Source organism: Electrona antarctica, assembly GCF_951216825.1.
Source record: "Electrona antarctica genome assembly, chromosome: 19".
Lineage (NCBI taxonomy): Eukaryota > Metazoa > Chordata > Actinopteri > Myctophiformes > Myctophidae > Electrona > Electrona antarctica.
In genome coordinates, this window is record NC_136800.1 from 24,350,818 (window position 1) to 24,368,632 (window position 17,815).

Here is a 17,815-nt window from a genome sequence, read left to right on the forward strand (position 1 = left end):
GTTACAATGAGAGTCAACGGGAGTGTCATTACTCTCTTTTATAGAGCGTCGCAGTCCCGCCTCCTACCCTGGACCAGGAAATGAAACCCAATGCATTATTCTCATAGACATTTCTTAAAGTATTTATTTAAAGACGGTTACGCCGCGGACAAAGCCAACTCGAGTCGTGACAACTCATGACAACACAAACAATATTTTGGACCAAACAAATAATTAGAAAGAAGAAAAAAACGGCAGGTTACAACACTTTTTTTGTTGTTTTTCTTCTTTGTAATTATTTGTTTGGTCCAAAATATTGTTTGTGTTGTCATGAGTTGTCACGACTCGAGTTGGCTTTGTCCGCGGCGTAACCGTCTTTAAATAAATACTTTAAGAAATGTCTATGAGAATAATGCATTGGGTTTTATTTCCTGGTCCAGGGCAAGGACAGTCTAAGAAGGACGAGACGCGAAGACCGTACGGGCGACGCCATGTTGCTTATGGTGCTCCATGGAAGGAAAGAAACATGCGCAATGGGCTATATGCCATAGATATATATAAACTCTAGATAGCTCACCCGCGCTGTTGGCCAATGGAGAGCGACGTCGTTACGTGGCGGCCATCTTACCTCGGGACACATAACATTGTGTCTATGGGGCATGTACTCTTAAATGACCATAACTTGCTCAATTTTCAACCGATTTTCAAACGGTTTGGTTTGTTATAAACGTCAGAGACGTCCGCATAATTATATATTTATATATTTTATATATTTTATACGACGTTCATATAAAAAACATAAATTAAGCAGATAAGCGTCCTGAATCATAGTCACGTTGACAACGTTTGTAATAAACCAACCCGTTTGTAAATCCGTCAAGATTTGAGCGAGTTATGACTGTTTCTGTTTGAGCTGCCATTGAACATACTGTACTGTAGCCCCGAAGTAAAATGGCTGCCGGGTGAACGACGTCAGAAACTCCGCCTTGAGCCATCTAGTGTTTATATATATCTATGCTATATGCAGCCAACACTTCCGCGTTCAGCTTCCTTGGTCTCAACTGCGCATGTTTCTTTCCTTCCAAAGCAACATGGCGTCGCCCGTACGGTCTTCGCGTCTCGTCCTTCTTAGACTGTCCTTGGTCCAGGGTAGGAGGCGGGACTGCGACGCTCTATACTACTCTGGGGCAACAGTGGTCTGAATCCTTTATTGCGCACGCGCGACAAACTTTAGCCCGGAAGTAAGTAAAGTAACTAAGTGTGTAACCGCGGGTTTTCACTTCGGTTTTCATCGTGGTGATAAACAAAGAGCTTGGTGAGAATGTCTCGTAAAGAAGGTAAAACGAGCCAAATAGAGTCTGTACGGCTGTCGATAAATGAACACATGACGTCGGTGGCAGAGGAGATATTGTGTGTTTTGGGAAAACAACGTGATGTTTGTTGTGTGAAGAAGAATAAGATGGTCAGAGTGTTTGTCAGCGAGCGTCTCAGTTTGGCTGCAGAATTCATGTTCAACCTCTTCCGGAGAGAGATACTAGAAACTCTGCTGAAGAGACAAAACAAACGGCTGGACCTCATTCTACAGCCACACATCAAACTGCACAGAACAGGTTGGTTAATAAACAGCATTTTAAATACATGTTTTACATAGGCCTACGTTGAGCAGGAGCTAGAAGTGGCTATAAGTTACACGTGATTTGTACATTTTTCTATCTACTTTAATGCCACGTACAGTCAACAACACTCGTAGCCCCTTTCGGAACCCTCGGTTACCGTTTCTGAAGTTTGGCCGACGGTACCCTAGGGTCCCTGACAGCTTATTAAGCCCTCCATGGGATGCAGATTTACATACCCTCTGTTCACGGAGAGCCGCTGCACCGCTTGAGTGTTGGTGAGATGTTTCAAAGATGCATAACACGGCTATAGGAGACAACGGAAACGTGTACGAAATCGCATTAACTGCCGATTTCGTACAGCCAAAACTTAAAAAAGTATTTTTATAAGTTTTGGCTTCTCTGAAATTCTCTCTTCCTCACTTCCCATGTCCCGCCTCCCACGACACAACAGCATTATAAACATCCTGCATGTACGCGGTCGGCCAATCAGAGGCAGTAACTAGGACGCGCAGCTAGCCAGTCTCGGTGCGGGAGGCGGTACAATGGGAAGTCAATAAGGAAGTCAAGGAAGAGAGAATTTCAGAGAAGCCAAAACTTTTAAAAAAAATACTTAACAGCATCGGCGGTTAATGCGATTTCGTACACGTTTCCGTTGTCTCCTATAGCCATGTTATGCATCTTTGAAACATCTCACCAACACTCAAGCGGCGCCGCGGCTCTCCGTGAACAGATGGTATGTAAATCTGCATCCCATGGAGGGCTTAATAAGCTGTCAGGGACCCTAGGGTACCGTCGGCCAAACTTCAGATACGGTTACCGAGGGTGCTGAAAGGGGCTACAACACTCGGACTGATGGTGTTTGACTAATCCAGCCAGTGTTTTTTTTTTGCAAATCTAAGCTAGCAAATATAATACGGTGGACGATCCCTTCCAAATAAGAGTCTAGTCTAGAGTAAACTGAATCCATTGAAAAACTGGGTCCCCAGAGTGAGAAGCTTAAAAAGCCACAAAAGAGTTCTGCTCGTTCAACAGACTCTGTGCACATGTAGTCGGTGAATGAACACGTAAAACTGCTCCCTTAAACACACAAAAAACAAACTAAAAACGAGACAAACGCTGCCGGGCCTGGCCGAGTATAATAGATGGAGGTACAATCGTGACCAGGTGATTCTTCAAAGGTTAGTGAATAACACCGGTAGGGAAACGGCCTTTTTAAATCCACACTCCGGGCAATATAGGTGTTAACATGTCGTGGTACCGAAATAAAAAGTAAAGTGGATCATTCGTTGTGAAATTGTACCACTGTCTGATTCAGGTTTAGCACCCTTTACAGTTATAAGAACCTGACGTCTCTGAAACACTCGATTATAGGTATAATATACCCCCACTACATCTCTTTAAAATTGTGTTGCAGATGAAACCTTATCATAGATTTCATCATAGATATATTCTGTTTTTTCAAATGAGGAAGAATGCTGTCAGACTCTGCTTCTTTTCCTGATGCCAAATTAAATAATAGTAACAACACAACACATTCACCAATATGGCCTGGATATAAACTTTTATAACTAGAGATGCACAATATTGAAATTATGACCAATATCAAATCTCCAATTATTTGCAGGGTCATATCTGCAGAATCCGAAATATTACAATATTATATTTATAGCTGCACATATTTATTATTTTTTTGTTTTGCTGGTGAAAGTAGATGGTAAGCCATCTAGCCACTAACAGCTGACGCTCTTAAAGAGACAAAGCCATTTTTAGGGGCGTCACAATTATTGTATAATCGTCTAATTGCAATTATTTTAAATAATCACAATTATTTTTGCATAATCGTAGAATAAAATAGCAGAAATAGCAGATCTACAAGCTTATATGTATTTCTATGATCACAATGCTCCTTAATAGACATGTCCCGAAACCATTGTTTTCTGTTTCAGACCAAGTACAAGTACTTCATTTTTAGTACTCTCCGATACCAAGTACCGATATGAGTACTTTTAGTTTTTTGTTGAGTAACCACTTAGTTTACTCCCTTTTTCTCCAATTTCATTATCATGCCTTGTACTTGTAATGATACTGTTACCACAATAATTATAGCTTGAAACGATTTTGAGAAAACATCTAATGGATTACTTTGTTGCTTACTTTGTTACTTTGTTTGCCTAGCGTCCCTCAAAAATGACAAAAAAGCTATCTTGCTATACTGTACATAGCAACAATAACCCAAAAAAGAGTTTCTGTCTTGAGAGGTAAAAACCCCAAAAGGAATTCAGGGACCGTTTCGTCTCCCTCGGAGGGTCCAGAAAAACGGGCACTCTCAGTTGTCGGTATACAGTATGAGTTGTTGTGCTAATGCTACCTCTTTTCTCCTCCTTCTGTCTGTTTAAAGAGGTGTCGCCTGAACATGAGAGGGACCACAGTTTGGTCAAGGAGGAACCACAATCTCCACAACATGAGGAGAGGAGCCCCAGTCTGGTCCAGGAGGAACCTCAACCTCCACAGATTAAAGAGGAACCCGTCACACTGCCTTGTCAGAATGCCTTCATTGTTATCCCCCATATCCCGACACGTGAGTGTGAATGTAAAATGCATAGATTTACCTGCTCCGTCAAAATCCAAGAAATTACCATTTAACACATTGTGTGCCCACACAACACTTTCAAAATAGTAACCCAGGATGCCAACTTTTTACATTCATTATTTTGACTTTTTTTATTAAAGAAAATTTTCCACAGACGTCTTGGGCACTACATAGCAGGATTTCCCAGGACGTCTGTGGACGTCTTGGGCTCACAACCTAATGACAATTCAAAGTGAATCCTACTTGATGTGAGTCATGTGACCTCCATTGCAATGCTTGTAAACTGGGCTTAAGTTGTTGCCACGTTCAAAAAAGTGAGTAAACCAGCTCAGACTAAAGTATTCCATGGAAGCAGTTACTTATGTACACTGTGGACCTGATCTGATGCTGCAAGGGCTGGGGTTCACAAGAAACAGTTTGTTTAGGGAAAATTAACAAAGGTGGGGGAAATAAATGCAGTTTAACTTTAAATCATCTTCCCAATCGGGGTTAGTTATCTAATCTAGTAGGGCTGTCATGATACTCGTATACATTTCTTTATCAAAATTGACGTTCGATAAAGTTGAATCAAAAGCGATTCTCCATTATGTCACGTGCTGTTGCATTCTGCGGATTCCTGCTTGCAACAAAGCAAGAATGCTCTCTCGTATTGTATTGTATTGTATATTCCCATCTGCATTACCTACATTTAACCATCTGTCCGGTAAAAAGATGACAGCCATCAACTTGTCTTTCTAAAACCACCCGCTATGCCAATTTTGTTGGGTAGAGAGCGAACCTGCAATGGACAGGTCGGGAGTGGAGCTGCCTGGGCAACATTAATTCTCCACAAATCTTATCCAGTTTTCCTATACTCAGCAGAAGTGAGAGTGTAAATTAATTGTGTCAATTGTGTTCATATACTGTAAGAAGATGATAGACTATTCAAAGACAATCTGTGTGGCTGTGCTGTGCGTGATGCCATTCGTTTAAAAATAATACCAGTAATACGCGCTGAGGGCGAGGGTGCGCTGAAGCTACAGGTCTAGAATGCCCACATTATTTTTACGCTTTGGGCCGGGTAGGGCGAAAAATGTGTGCTAATTTAGTAAGGCCAGGTGGGGCCTCGGCCAGCCCAGTTAGGGCCCAGCAAAACCGTCACGGAGGTTCTGCTTTTGCCCTATTGATTGATTGATTGAAGAATTTATTAACAGTTTGCAGAATTACAGTACATTTCAAGCACAAACTCAATACAAAGGCTGTTAACTGTGAGTGGACGACCCAATTAAGCATTACACTTGTTTCCAATAGGGTCCACCATGTTCAAATCATCAAAACATTTAGAGACGTACAAATAGACACTTCTATAGACAGAACAGGAATTCATCATAAAGGAGGTAAAAAGGGAAAAGAAATATATACAGTGAGGGGAAAAAAGGGGGGGGGGGGGGGGGATTCAGATTTTACGGGGGCCAGTTTGGAATTGCAGCCATCCGTAGGTGCCCTTTGAGAGCGGTTTTGAAGGAGTCAAGGGATTCGCATGTCTTAATGACAGTTGGTAGGGCGTTCCACATTTTGGTGGCATAGGAGCGAAAATAATTTAGTTTGTTTGTGCCGAATCTGGGTTGTACATGGTTCGTTGCACTCCCTCTGGTGTTGTGGGTGTGGACTTCGTTAACATTAAGGAAGTATCTAGACAGGTACATGGGTATCTTGGTGGTGTATCGAATCTTGTGGACCAGACCCATTGCAAGATGCTGTACTCTGCTGTCGTCGACCCTAAGCCATTCCAGCCTGTCGAAGTGGGCAGGGGTTAGGTGGGTTCGGGGGGCTAGATCAAGTAGGAGCCTGACCAGTTTGTTTTGGGAAGTCTGGAGCCTGGTTTTAAGGGCCTTTGAGGTGCTGTGGTACCAGGAGGTGCATGCATAGTCAAAGAAACCCTGTACAAGGGCTCCTGTTAAGGTCTTCAAGGTGTTTTTGTTGACCAGTGAGGAGATCCTGTAGAGGAATCTTGTTCTATGGTTGACTTTTTTGATTACGTTGGTGGCCATTTTATCACCGGAAAGATTAGCCTCCAGGATGGAGCCTAGGTAGGTAATTTCATCTTTACGTGTGATAACATTGTCACCCACTCTAACCAAGAACCCATTTGCCTTGCTGAGATTACTAATAGAGCCAAAGAGAATGGATTCAGTTTTTCCCAGGTGTAAAGATAGTTTGTTATCAGCGAGCCAGGTGCAGATTCTACCGAGTTCAGAGCTGAGGGCATTTTCAACCTGCAGTTTGTCCCTGTCCGAGACCAGCAGTGCTGAGTCATCTGCGAACAGGAACAAGGTGCAGTCACAAGCTGAAGTCATGTCGTTTACATATATTAGGAACAGTAGAGGCCCTTGTATGCTTCCTTGTGGAACGCCACAGCTCACTGGGAGGGGGGGGGACAGTGTTCCGTTCACTTCCACCATCTGTTCTCTCCCCTCCAGGTAGGATTGCATCCAGCTCACTGATGTGCTATCGAAACCAATTGCTTTTAGCTTGTTAACCAGTATGGAGTGGTTCACGGTGTCAAAAGCCTTTTGGAGGTCCAGCATGACCATGCCGCAGTATTTGCCAGCGTCCACCTCTTGTTTGATGTGGTCGCTCAAATAGAGAAGGCATGTGTCAGTGGAGTGGGATGTTCTGAAGCCAGATTGGAACTCGTACAATAATTTATTAGTGGCAAGATACTTTTCAACCTGTTCATAGACTATTTTTTCCATCACTTTCGAGATGGAACTAAGAATAGAAATAGGGCGGTAGTTGCCGGGGTCTAATTTACTCCCTTTCTTGTGCAAGGGGGTTACTTTGGCCAGTGAAATCTTGGGGGACCTGTCCCTGTTTGATGGAGAGGTTTACTATGTGGGTGATGATTGGAGCTATAGAGATGGCTGAGTCTCTGAGAAATTTGGAGGGAATGTTGTCATGGCCTGTGGCCTTGTGGGGTTGGAGGGCACTCAGTTTCTTAATTACCTCATCAGTTGTTACCATAACTAGTTTAAAATCGTCTTTACAAACACCTAGGTTTCTGTAGAAGGTTGTAATGTGCTCTACACCAAAGAGCCCAGAGTGGGAGGGCAGTTTGTTAACCAGAGTTGTTGCTATGTTTGTAAAGAAGATATTCAAGTAGTTGGCCACATCAAGGTTGTCAGTGATGAGAGTGTTGTCCGATTTGATGTTTATGTTTGAAAATCTGGTTTTTAGTTTCTGACCATAGCTTAGTTGATTGTTTAGTAGCTTCCAGAGCTCATGAGGATTGTTTTTGTTTTCCTGAGCTTTATCATTAATGAAGTTACTTTTAGCTGATTTGGTCATGGCAGTTACATTGTTTCGTAGCTTGATTCGTTGGGTATTTAGGTTGTTCAAACGAGCTTGGCGAACACTGTCGAAGCGCTTGGCTAGCTTTGACTTGCATTTTAGAAATTCAGAGCATTTTTTGTCTCTGGCTTTCATTGCAGCCAGTATGTCCGAATTCATCCATGGTTCCGAGCGGGTTTTGCCCCTGGTGGTTCTCAAAGGAGCCATGTTGTTCAGTACTGATGTAAATTTGGTTTTGAAGCCAAGCCAAGCTTCTTCGACAAGTGTGCTTTTAAGCTCATCGGACCAATCCAGACTCTCCAATACTTGGTTAAAAACCTCACTAGAGTAGGTTTTGAGGTCCCTTGATATGACTGTTTTGTGGCAGCTGGTCTTAAGTTTTTGTATTTTGCGGGTACAGAATATCATAAAATGATCACTAAGCCCACATACAATAACCCCTTTCTTGGAGATTCTGGATTTGTCCGAGGACAGAATGAGATCAATGACAGTTTGAGTAGAATCACACACTCTAGTGGGTTGGGTAATTAGCTGACTGACACTATGTAGATCACAGAACTTACTGAATGACTTAAACACAGGTGCTTCCTTACGTTGCATGTCTGTATTGTAGTCGCCAATCAGGATTTTCTCCACACATTCCTCCTCAGCTAAGCACCCCTCAAGTATATCATAGAACCCATGTCAGGCGGTCTGTAGACGGTGCCCACTAATACCGATTTAGCCTTTTTGAAAATTAATTCAACCCACACAGTTTCAATTTCATCATGCTGTAAGTCAGTACGAGTAACATATTCAGTGTCTTTGTGAATATACATACACACGCCACCACCATGCCTGTTTCTGTCGTTTCTGATCAAAGAATAGTTCTCTATTTCAACTTCTGGGTCTTTGGTTGACTCATCAAGTTTAGTTTCAGAGAAGCTAATGATGTTCGCCTTACCGCATTGAAACATATGCCTGATTTCAGCCATTTTGGGTCCAAGGCTGTTGACGTTCAGGTGAAAGATATGAAGTCCGTTGGCTCTGACTATGGTGCTTATTTCCTCCGTGGTGAAGTAGGGGAGCGGAGGGCCATTGTTGATGTCTGTAGAAGCCGCGGGTTGCCGTGGGGGGAGGGTGGGGGGTGCGTGGGGGTCGTCGTGGGGTGGCGGGAGTGGGGGATGGGGTCCCTCGTCCAGGTTTGTTGAGGGCTCTGGTGGGGCCGATTGAGCCATGGTGTCGACCGGAGAAACAGCAGAAATAGCAGGTAAAGTATCACGGTGTCCGTCTCCAGCCGCGTTGTCCCCCGTGGTTGGATGTGGAGACTCTTCACGCCTGTAGATGGTGGTGTTGTCCGTGTCTTTTGCCTCGACTGCCGCCGATGTTAGATCACTCCTCCTGCTGTTGCCTGGGACGCGCTCGGCTCTTGCGAATATAGTATCCACAACCGGGACGTCAGCGTGTATATTCAGCATGGGTGTGCAGGTTGGCTGGTGGTGAGGAAGGATGCCAGCGGTGTTGTTGTTGTTGGTCGTCGCCTGGCTGGTCGACATTGGTGTTGCTGTGTCGACGGTGATTCCTTTGTTCTCCAGCGTTACTTGTCCACTCCGGAGCCCACTGCAATGCGCTGCTGAGAGTACACGGGTGGAACAAATGAATTGAAGAGTGACGTGTGGCGTGTGTGTGCGTGTGTGTGTGTGTGCGTCCACACAGACTGTAGGATAGTGGGCGTTCCAGCCTCCCAGCTAAATTATAGATACCAAGTGGACCCTTTTCAGGGTCTGTAACAGAGAGTGCAAAAATGGAACCAAATGGACTCTCAGAGTTAAATTATACAAGTTCACTGTCAGCTATACAAGGTCAACATGTTTCTTTCAAAACGATGAAAGGTAGATAATATTGGAATGTGTTTGAATAGAACAAAAAGTTTTATTGCTAATAAGCAAAATTAAGAACATTTTGGAATAATAATTGGGGTCCCAGAGATAGAAATGGAAAGAAAGACAGTCAGCTATAGGCCTACAAGGTCAACATTTTTCTTTCAAAACGACGAAAGGTAGATAATATTGGAATGTGTTTGAGTAGAACAAAATGTTTTATTGCTAAGAAGCAAAATTAAGAACATTTTGGAATTTGATATTTATTCAAAATTGTTAAGGCTATTATTGTGGTAATTTATCATTACAAGTAGGCCTACAAGGCATGACAATGAAATAAAATTGGATAAAAAGGGGGTAAAATATTAATTTTGAAGTATTAATTTGTATTAGAACATGCCTGTTGGTGACAGGTTAGACAGCTCGATGGGTTACTGTGGTCACGTGGTGTTGGGTGGTAGTCAGACGGGTAGTAAAGTCAAATGTTCACCGGTGGCATTTCATGAATGGAAGGAGAGGGGGTGAACGACGGGGAAGTCAACTTTGCTGACCGCTTTACAAACGCAAAAGGTTAAACAACACCATGCTGCTAACTGTATACTATTTTGCACTACGCACTTTGTTATGATTTCGCCAAATCAATTGTTTTAATATACCTTTAATAAATGAATAAAACGCAGTACACTGGAGAAGTGAGTCCTTGGCATGCAGTGCGTCTGGCAGTACATTTTCCTGCTTTTAGCCTCTCGGTGGCTTAATAAGTTTGTCGCCATACAATGCCTAAAACAACTTCAAGCTAAATTTGAAAGGTAATTGCAAAAAGGTGCCATAATAGAGCGTCGCAGTCCCGCCTCCTACCCTGGACCAGGAAATGAAACCCAATGCATTATTCTCATAGACATTTCTTAAAGTATTTATTTAAAGACGGTTACGCCGCGGACAAAGCCAACTCGAGTCGTGACAACTCATGACAACACAAACAATATTTTGGACCAAACAAATAATTAGAAAGAAGAAAAAAACGGCAGGTTACAACACTTTCTTTGTTGTTTTTCTTCTTTGTAATTATTTGTTTGGTCCAAAATATTGTTTGTGTTGTCATGAGTTGTCACGACTCGAGTTGGCTTTGTCTGCGGCGTAACCGTCTTTAAATAAATACTTTAAGAAATGTCTATGAGAATAATGCATTGGGTTTAATTTCCTGGTCCAGGGTAGGAGGCGGGACTGCGACGCTCTATTGATTAATCGTTTAAATAATCGCCCGATAATGGATAATAATTCTTAGTTGCAGCCAGCGCTCGCCTAGCAGTCTGCTGTCACCCAGGTGGATATGTTGATCTGACCCCCATTCCAAAGCGCCAGCGCTCACCCAGCAGTCTGCTGTCACCCAGGCGGATGCGTGCACGTGGTGTCGCCCTTTAGGGCGAGGTCGCTTCTCGCCCTCAGGCGTCCTGCTGGTAGGCTAATTTAAAGTTCTGTGTACCTTCTGTGTTTCAACATCTTCAACTTCCACCATGCTTTGGTAAGTAATAGAACAAAAAATTGGATGGAATTAACCAGCGCTATTATTTATTGAAGAATTAGGATCTAATTCACGCCAGCATTTTTTAAATTTGAGCTCTTATTTTGAAAAGCCGCCATTTCCGCTTCACTAGCAGTAGTCTTAAGTTAGGATTTTACACGGAGCTGGGCCGGCCTTGTTTACAATGTGAATCCAGACCGGAGCTCTGCAGAGCTCCAGATCGTCAGCTCTGTGCCATCACAGAAACGCTGTTTTGACCAAAATGCCATCTGGGACAAGGAATAGGAGATACAGGCGATTGAAAGAAATGGATAGAATGGATTATTATGGTGACGACGATCTAAGACGGGCGATCCAGTGCTGTGCTAACAACACAGCTAGCTAACCGGCTAACATAAGTTGCATTTTGGCTCGAGCAATCAAACGCATTATAAAAGCGCAATTGCCGAAGGGCTTCGGCAATGGCGTTAAGCGTTAGTATCAAAATTAGGCTTCAATTAACAAAGATCTTCGCCAATGGCGCTGAAAGTATTACGTTTTGGAAATGGAGCATTTACTTACAGTAACATTTACAACTTCCTTGAACTGCACAGCTATGAAATCACTGCATGGAAAAATAATTATAAGTTGTTCAAACATGTTGTTTTATCTGATTGTATCCTCCCTTTAGACTTCCTACACCACCCTGTGTGTAAAGTGGAGGTTTCCCTGGAACAACTGGAGAGGAGGAGCCCCAGTCTTGTCAAGGAGGAACCACAACCTCTACAGATTAATGAGGAACAGGGTGAGCTACTTCAAAGACCAGAGGATACTGATGCAGCAATGATGACATTACTAGATATTATGAGTGAAGACGGTGACAACGGAGAGACACAGCCTCTAGCCAGCACCTCAACTGAACACATGAAAACACAAGCTGTTGTAAAGGACTTTCGAGAATCACATTCAACTAGTGATGATCAGCTCCTCTCTTCAAACTGTTCTGTATCTGATACTGACAGTGATGAGTGGGAGCCCGGGGAAAAATCTGACACTGAGGACATTGATGAGAGGGAGAACAGGGAAAAGCAGTTGGCTGTAAACACACTGAAATCACACAAGACACAAAATGTGGAAGGAGAAAGACTGTCTGTGAGCAAAAAACGGTCCCAGGACCTAACATCATCAAAACAAACTCAGTCCACAACGTGTCACACAAGGAAGAAAATCTATACTTGTTCAGTTTGTGGTAAAAGCTGCAGTCAAAAGGGTCATCTCGAAGCACACATGAGGACCCATACAGGGGAAAAGCCCTTTACTTGTGAAGTTTGTGGCAAAGGCTGTGTTCGAAAGGATGTTCTAAAAGTACACATGAGGATTCATACAGGTGAAAAGGAAAAGCCATTTATTTGTACAGTTTGTGGTAAAATGTTTCATGATAAGGGACAACTGAAGATACATACAATGATTCACACAGGGGAAAAGCCCTTTACTTGTGCAGTTTGTGGCAGTTTCTTTACTCATAAAGGTGCTCTAACTGGACACATGAGGACTCACACGGGAGAAAAGCCCCGTATTTGTACAATTTGTGGTAAAGGCTGTAGAAAGATTAGTCATTTAAAAGCACACATGAGAACTCATACAGGGGAAAAATCATTTACTTGTAGAGTTTGTGGAAAAGGCTGTACTGACCTAAAATCACACATGAGAACTCATACAGGGGAAAAACCCTTCACATGTAGAATTTGTGGCAAAGGCTTTAGTCAAAGTGGTTCGTTAAAATATCACATGATGACTCATACAGGCGAAAAACCCATAACTTGCAAAGTTTGTGGCAAAGGCTATCGTCAAATGCGTAATCTAAAAAAACACATGAGGACTCATACAGGGGAAATGTCCTTTACTTGTTCAGTTTGTGGCCTAGGATGTAGAACGAGGTCTCATCTGAAAACACACATGAAGACTCATACTGTGACCCCATTTGTTTGTTCAGTTTGTGGCAAAGGATGTTCAATGTGTGCCGAAGGATGTAGTCAGATGGCTCATCTGAAAAAGCACATGAGGACTCATATAGGGGAAAGACCATTTAGGTGTACAGTTTGTGGTAAATGCTTTACTCGCAGGTATCATCTGAAAAGACACACAGAAAGTCATACCAGGGCGAGAACATCTGAAGTGATGAGGATTCATATATGAAAGAAGCTGTTAGGTGAAGAGTAAACATTTACTTTCCCAAATAACTTAATCTTAGTTGACACATATCACATCACTCGGATAAATGTATGATCATTCACTCTATTCCAGAATGACAATGTCAGGTCATATATACTTAACCACTTAAACCCCATCATCAATATTGAGGGAAAAGCTTACGCAGAAAATAGCTGACAAACTTGAACGCGCACATTTTGAACACGCTGTAACGTGTTGTGACCTTGACGATTGGCTATTTTCAGTAGAGGCTTTCCCCACAATCACAGAAACCAGAAAATACACTAGTATAGCTATATATAACTATATAGCCTGTGGGACACAGACAATTATGTTTGTAATGTTAATAATGTTGCTGATGTCTGAGGTGGGTGGGTCCTTGGTAGTGTTGGGTATCCTTACTTTCTAAAGTAGCTTTGTTAGGCTATTGGACTACTGTCTAATCCTGTTATGTTACAAGATTACCTTCTGAGAAAAGTTACTGTTAGATTATTTTTGCGTTACCGACGATTAAAAATCACCATCGAGGAAAAAAAGGGCGAAAAAAACTGCAACCTACCCAATGTTGTGGAGCTGCTGCATTGACGTTGGTCTACTCCTTTCCCCAATACATCCAAAAATAGTGTGAATATTTCACAGCCTTAATAAAGGGTAAACTATCCGACTTCTCCCAATGTATGTCAATATTTGTTGGAATGTAAACAAAGCCATGTGTATCTGCTGTGCCACACCAAAAGTGGTGACCTATTGAACGAACCGTCAGTGATAATGTGTTTGGGAGCTGCAAACTGCAGTCTAAGACCCACAGTGAATGATCCTATTGGAATGTATGGTGGGCATGGTATCTTGTATCAGCTGTTTTTCTTTTTTCTTCTCAAAGCCATGTTATAGCATATTATTGATGTTTATAAGACATTATTCCATTTAATAAACATATTGGTTATAATGCGACACATTACATAATTTCTATATGTGCCTTTTATAACTGACTAAGTGATGGTAGTTTAATGTGCTGTTCCATTGTAGTCCAGCAGCTTAGCTCCAACATATAAAGGAATCGTTCAGTTTGTGATAAAAGCATGATATTTGGTACACTTATAGCCAAAGGCATTCCCAAAATATTTGGAAGTGGAGGCATCATTCATTTTAAACATGGAGCCCATGGCAGCCATTTTTCAAAATGTTATTGAGTTATGGATTTAATGTGATATTGCAGACAAAAATAGTTGGATTTATTTGCCATATATACTTCTTATTCTCATTGAAAATTCAAATTGGCCTCCATCTTTTCAGACTGTTTAGATATGGATGATCTCTGTCGAATTATACATTTTTGTTGATGCAGAATTTGAATTAGAAACTTAAAATTTCTATGAAGCTTCCTTCTATCACACAAGACTCATATTAATGGAGTGTCGTGATCCTCCCTCTAAAACATGATCATCAGGTAGGCCTTATACTAGGAGCAAGATTTATTTTTTATTTCGGTTTTCAAAAAAGTGTACAGAATCATATTTTTGTGTGGCCACACCCACCAGCTCATTAAGCATACCTGGTTTTCAGCTTAGCACTACCCACCTGAGCTTAAGCTTCACCCACAGCTGTGTGTTGTATGATAATGGGGGAGGGGTTAGGGTTATGATTATTGATTGGGCCTTTTGACTCGTAGGCTTTCAGCTGCCAGGAAGAAAAATACACAAGACATATTTGAATATTCTAACCACACCTGGGGGTCTATTAGAGTAATGTTAACTCCATAGACACATACAAAACAGAAAAATAAAAAAATAAATCTTTAAGTGAAGCCAAACCTAGGGTCTATCACAGGGAAGACTATTCACACTCGCCTTCACGGAAATGGAGGGCTGTGAGTGTGCACTGTAACTGAGCTATTTTGCACTTGCACTGCCCAACACAACACAACCCTTACATTTACAAGAGGCAAGTTCATAACTGGTCTGGCCTGCATAGAATAGAATAGTCCCCACTCCTTTGGGGTGTTTTTTTGTCACATGTACAATATATAGGCCTATAGTATGCACATAGGTGAGATTCGTCCTCTACATAACAACTAGGAGCAGTGAGCAGCCATTACCTCCTGTGGTATGTAATTTGGGCCCAACGACAGTTTCAACAGGGCATATTTAATCTCAGAAAACTCTTTTTTCCCATGGCCAACAAAGCTTGACACAGTGTCAATGGGTTGTCAGTGACAACCCATATATCAGCACCGGGCAGCAGTGGCTCAGGAGGTAGAGTGGCCGCTTGGAAAGCGGAAGGTTCCGAGTTAAATCCCCGGCTAATTAATGTCAAAGGTAATGTCAAAGTGTCCTTGAGCAAGACACTGACCCCAAATTGCTCCCGATGAGCAGGTTCTTGCATGGATATCTCCACCGTCTGTGTATGATGTGTGTGTGAATACCAGAGTCAGCACCATAGTAATTTCCATAGAGTCAGCACCATATTCATTACCATAGAGTCAGCACCATAGTCTGTACCATAGAGTCAGCACCATAGTCATAGTCAGTACCATAGTCAGCACCATAGACAGTAGGCTACCATAGAGTCAGCACAATAGGCAATGATATTTAGCAGCCCATGAAATTGCAGCAGGACTAGGGCCTGAGAAAGCACGCAAACTACCAGTGCTCCATGCATTGACGGGTTCTGAACCTGTTTCAAGTGTGTTGGCCACAGAAAAAGAACTTACACATGCCCTGTTGAAACTGTCTTCAGCCCCACATGACATAGCCTACCACAGAAGGTAATTTCACAGCAGTGCATGCACGTGGTGTCACCAATGTGCCCTGGTTGTGTTTCACCATCCACTCTATCACGTTTCCATTCATTTAATGGTTCAGTTTAATTTTTGAGTTTATTGGATAAACATGTTAAAAATACAAGTGGCGGCTGCCATCTTGAATATTCAATGACAATTTTCATTATGCAAAAGACACTTACTATATGGTAAATGAGTCTGAAATATCACATTATATCCATCACTCCTAAGAAAACAGTTGTTGCTGGTTGTCATCTTGAAAAAATGGCGGTCATCTTGAATATTCAATGACAATTTTAAATTATGCAAAACACACTGACCAAGTACTACATATGGTAAATGAGTATTATATCCATCACCCATAAGAAAACAGTTGTTGCTGGTGGACATTTTGAAAAATGGCTGCCATGGGCGCCATGTTGAAAATGCGTATATCTATTCTACGTCCGAGCATAGACATGGTAACGCTCTGCCTGCCTCTGATTGGCCTACCGACACTGCCGGCCTTACCAGAGTTTCCCCCGAGGTGGATAGCTATATGCTGGATAGTCTGATGCGAGGTTACTCCTTGGTGGGAAATAAATAAATAATACAAGTACGATATAATACAAGAGAATTACTTTGCACGCGCAACAGCGACAGTAACTTTTATTTTTGTAGAAGAGGCAAACTAATATTGTTTATGCCGTTTAATTATTTGTATACATGTGTAAACTTTAAACATTATTGGACTGTACTCCCTTGATCTTCATCTTTTTTAACACTTTAATTTAGAACACACCCAAATAAAATCCTACAACGTACGTGTTCAATCAAAGCAAAACGGCATAAACAATATTAGTTTGCCTCTTCTACAAAAATAAAAGTTACAAGTTACTGTCGTGCGTGCCAAGCTGCCATTCTCTTGTACTTTGTATTTCCCACCATGTAACCTTGTGTCTCGGAGGACAGTCTGGTAACGTAAGACCAAGGGGCAAGACGGGCGGCGGGGCATTACCATGTCTATGCTCAGACGTAGAATAGATATACGCGTTGAAAATCCATGATGCCTCCACATCCAATTATTTTTCGGATGCCTTTGGCTATAATTAAGTGTACCAATATAATATGTTATGTTCAAAGTGATTGCGAATCTGTGAGTATCTTAAAAAGTCCAACCTATCTAGATTAAAAGAGGGGGGAATTTGCCAAAGCTGTTAATTTTCAGGAAATAGAAAAAAATAACCTGTGTTCTAAGCGGTTCCTGAACTTTTCAGGCCGAGACCCAAAAGCCAATTAGGCCTAGAGTTTGCCCGGGACCCCAATTACAAGCGAGCTTGCAGATTGGCTATTTGCACTACTTAATTTTAACAACACAAATCTTGTATGGTGTTCCCTGGTACAAAATATTTTTAGATGGTGGTCCACGCCCACGGTCAAATGCATATGCAGTGCATATTATGCACATGAAAACGTTTCAAACTGGGACTGCCTTTTTCCCAGAGCTTTTTTCCCAAAGGTTATGCATAAACCTAACCCTAACACAAAAAAACATGCCTAAGTATAACCCGGGCTCCCTAGTTAAAGGATACTAACCACCTCAAAACCACGACCACCTGGGAGAATGCTCTGCGAAAAGGGCTCTCCCAGGGACTGACAGTTACACACCTCCTCCACCAGGGGGCGAAAGTCATCTATCGCTCTGGCGTGTCTATGGGCGTGACTATACGTACATCCTTCATTGCAGAGCCGACAGTTACGACAACTCCGTTCACTTCATGGGGCAGTCCACTGGCGGCTCTTCTACATATACTTCTGTTGGTTCTGGACAACCGCGTTACGGAATGCATTGGAGTCTATGGGCTCGCGCGAGTACATGAACCACGTGACCACTGACCAGGGCAGGCTGTCTGCCCCTTATAGCTCTATGGTCTGCCCCCATTATGTCTTACTCTATGGCTCTGCCTCTGC

The 17,815-nt window shown here is 42.3% G+C and overlaps 1 protein-coding gene across 1 annotated transcript; it reads left to right on the forward strand.

The window, feature by feature from the left end:
* The first annotated feature begins 1,240 nt into the window (after nucleotides 1-1,240).
* LOC306912328 (uncharacterized protein) lies at nucleotides 1,241-14,037 on the forward strand. The gene is made up of 3 exons (XM_079488471.1): nucleotides 1,241-1,589; nucleotides 3,994-4,173; nucleotides 11,567-14,037. Exons 1-3 carry the CDS (start codon nucleotides 1,301-1,303, stop codon nucleotides 13,069-13,071), a joined length of 1,974 nt encoding a protein of 657 aa, XP_079344597.1. The 5' UTR covers nucleotides 1,241-1,300; the 3' UTR covers nucleotides 13,072-14,037.
* The last annotated feature ends 3,778 nt before the right edge of the window (nucleotides 14,038-17,815 follow it).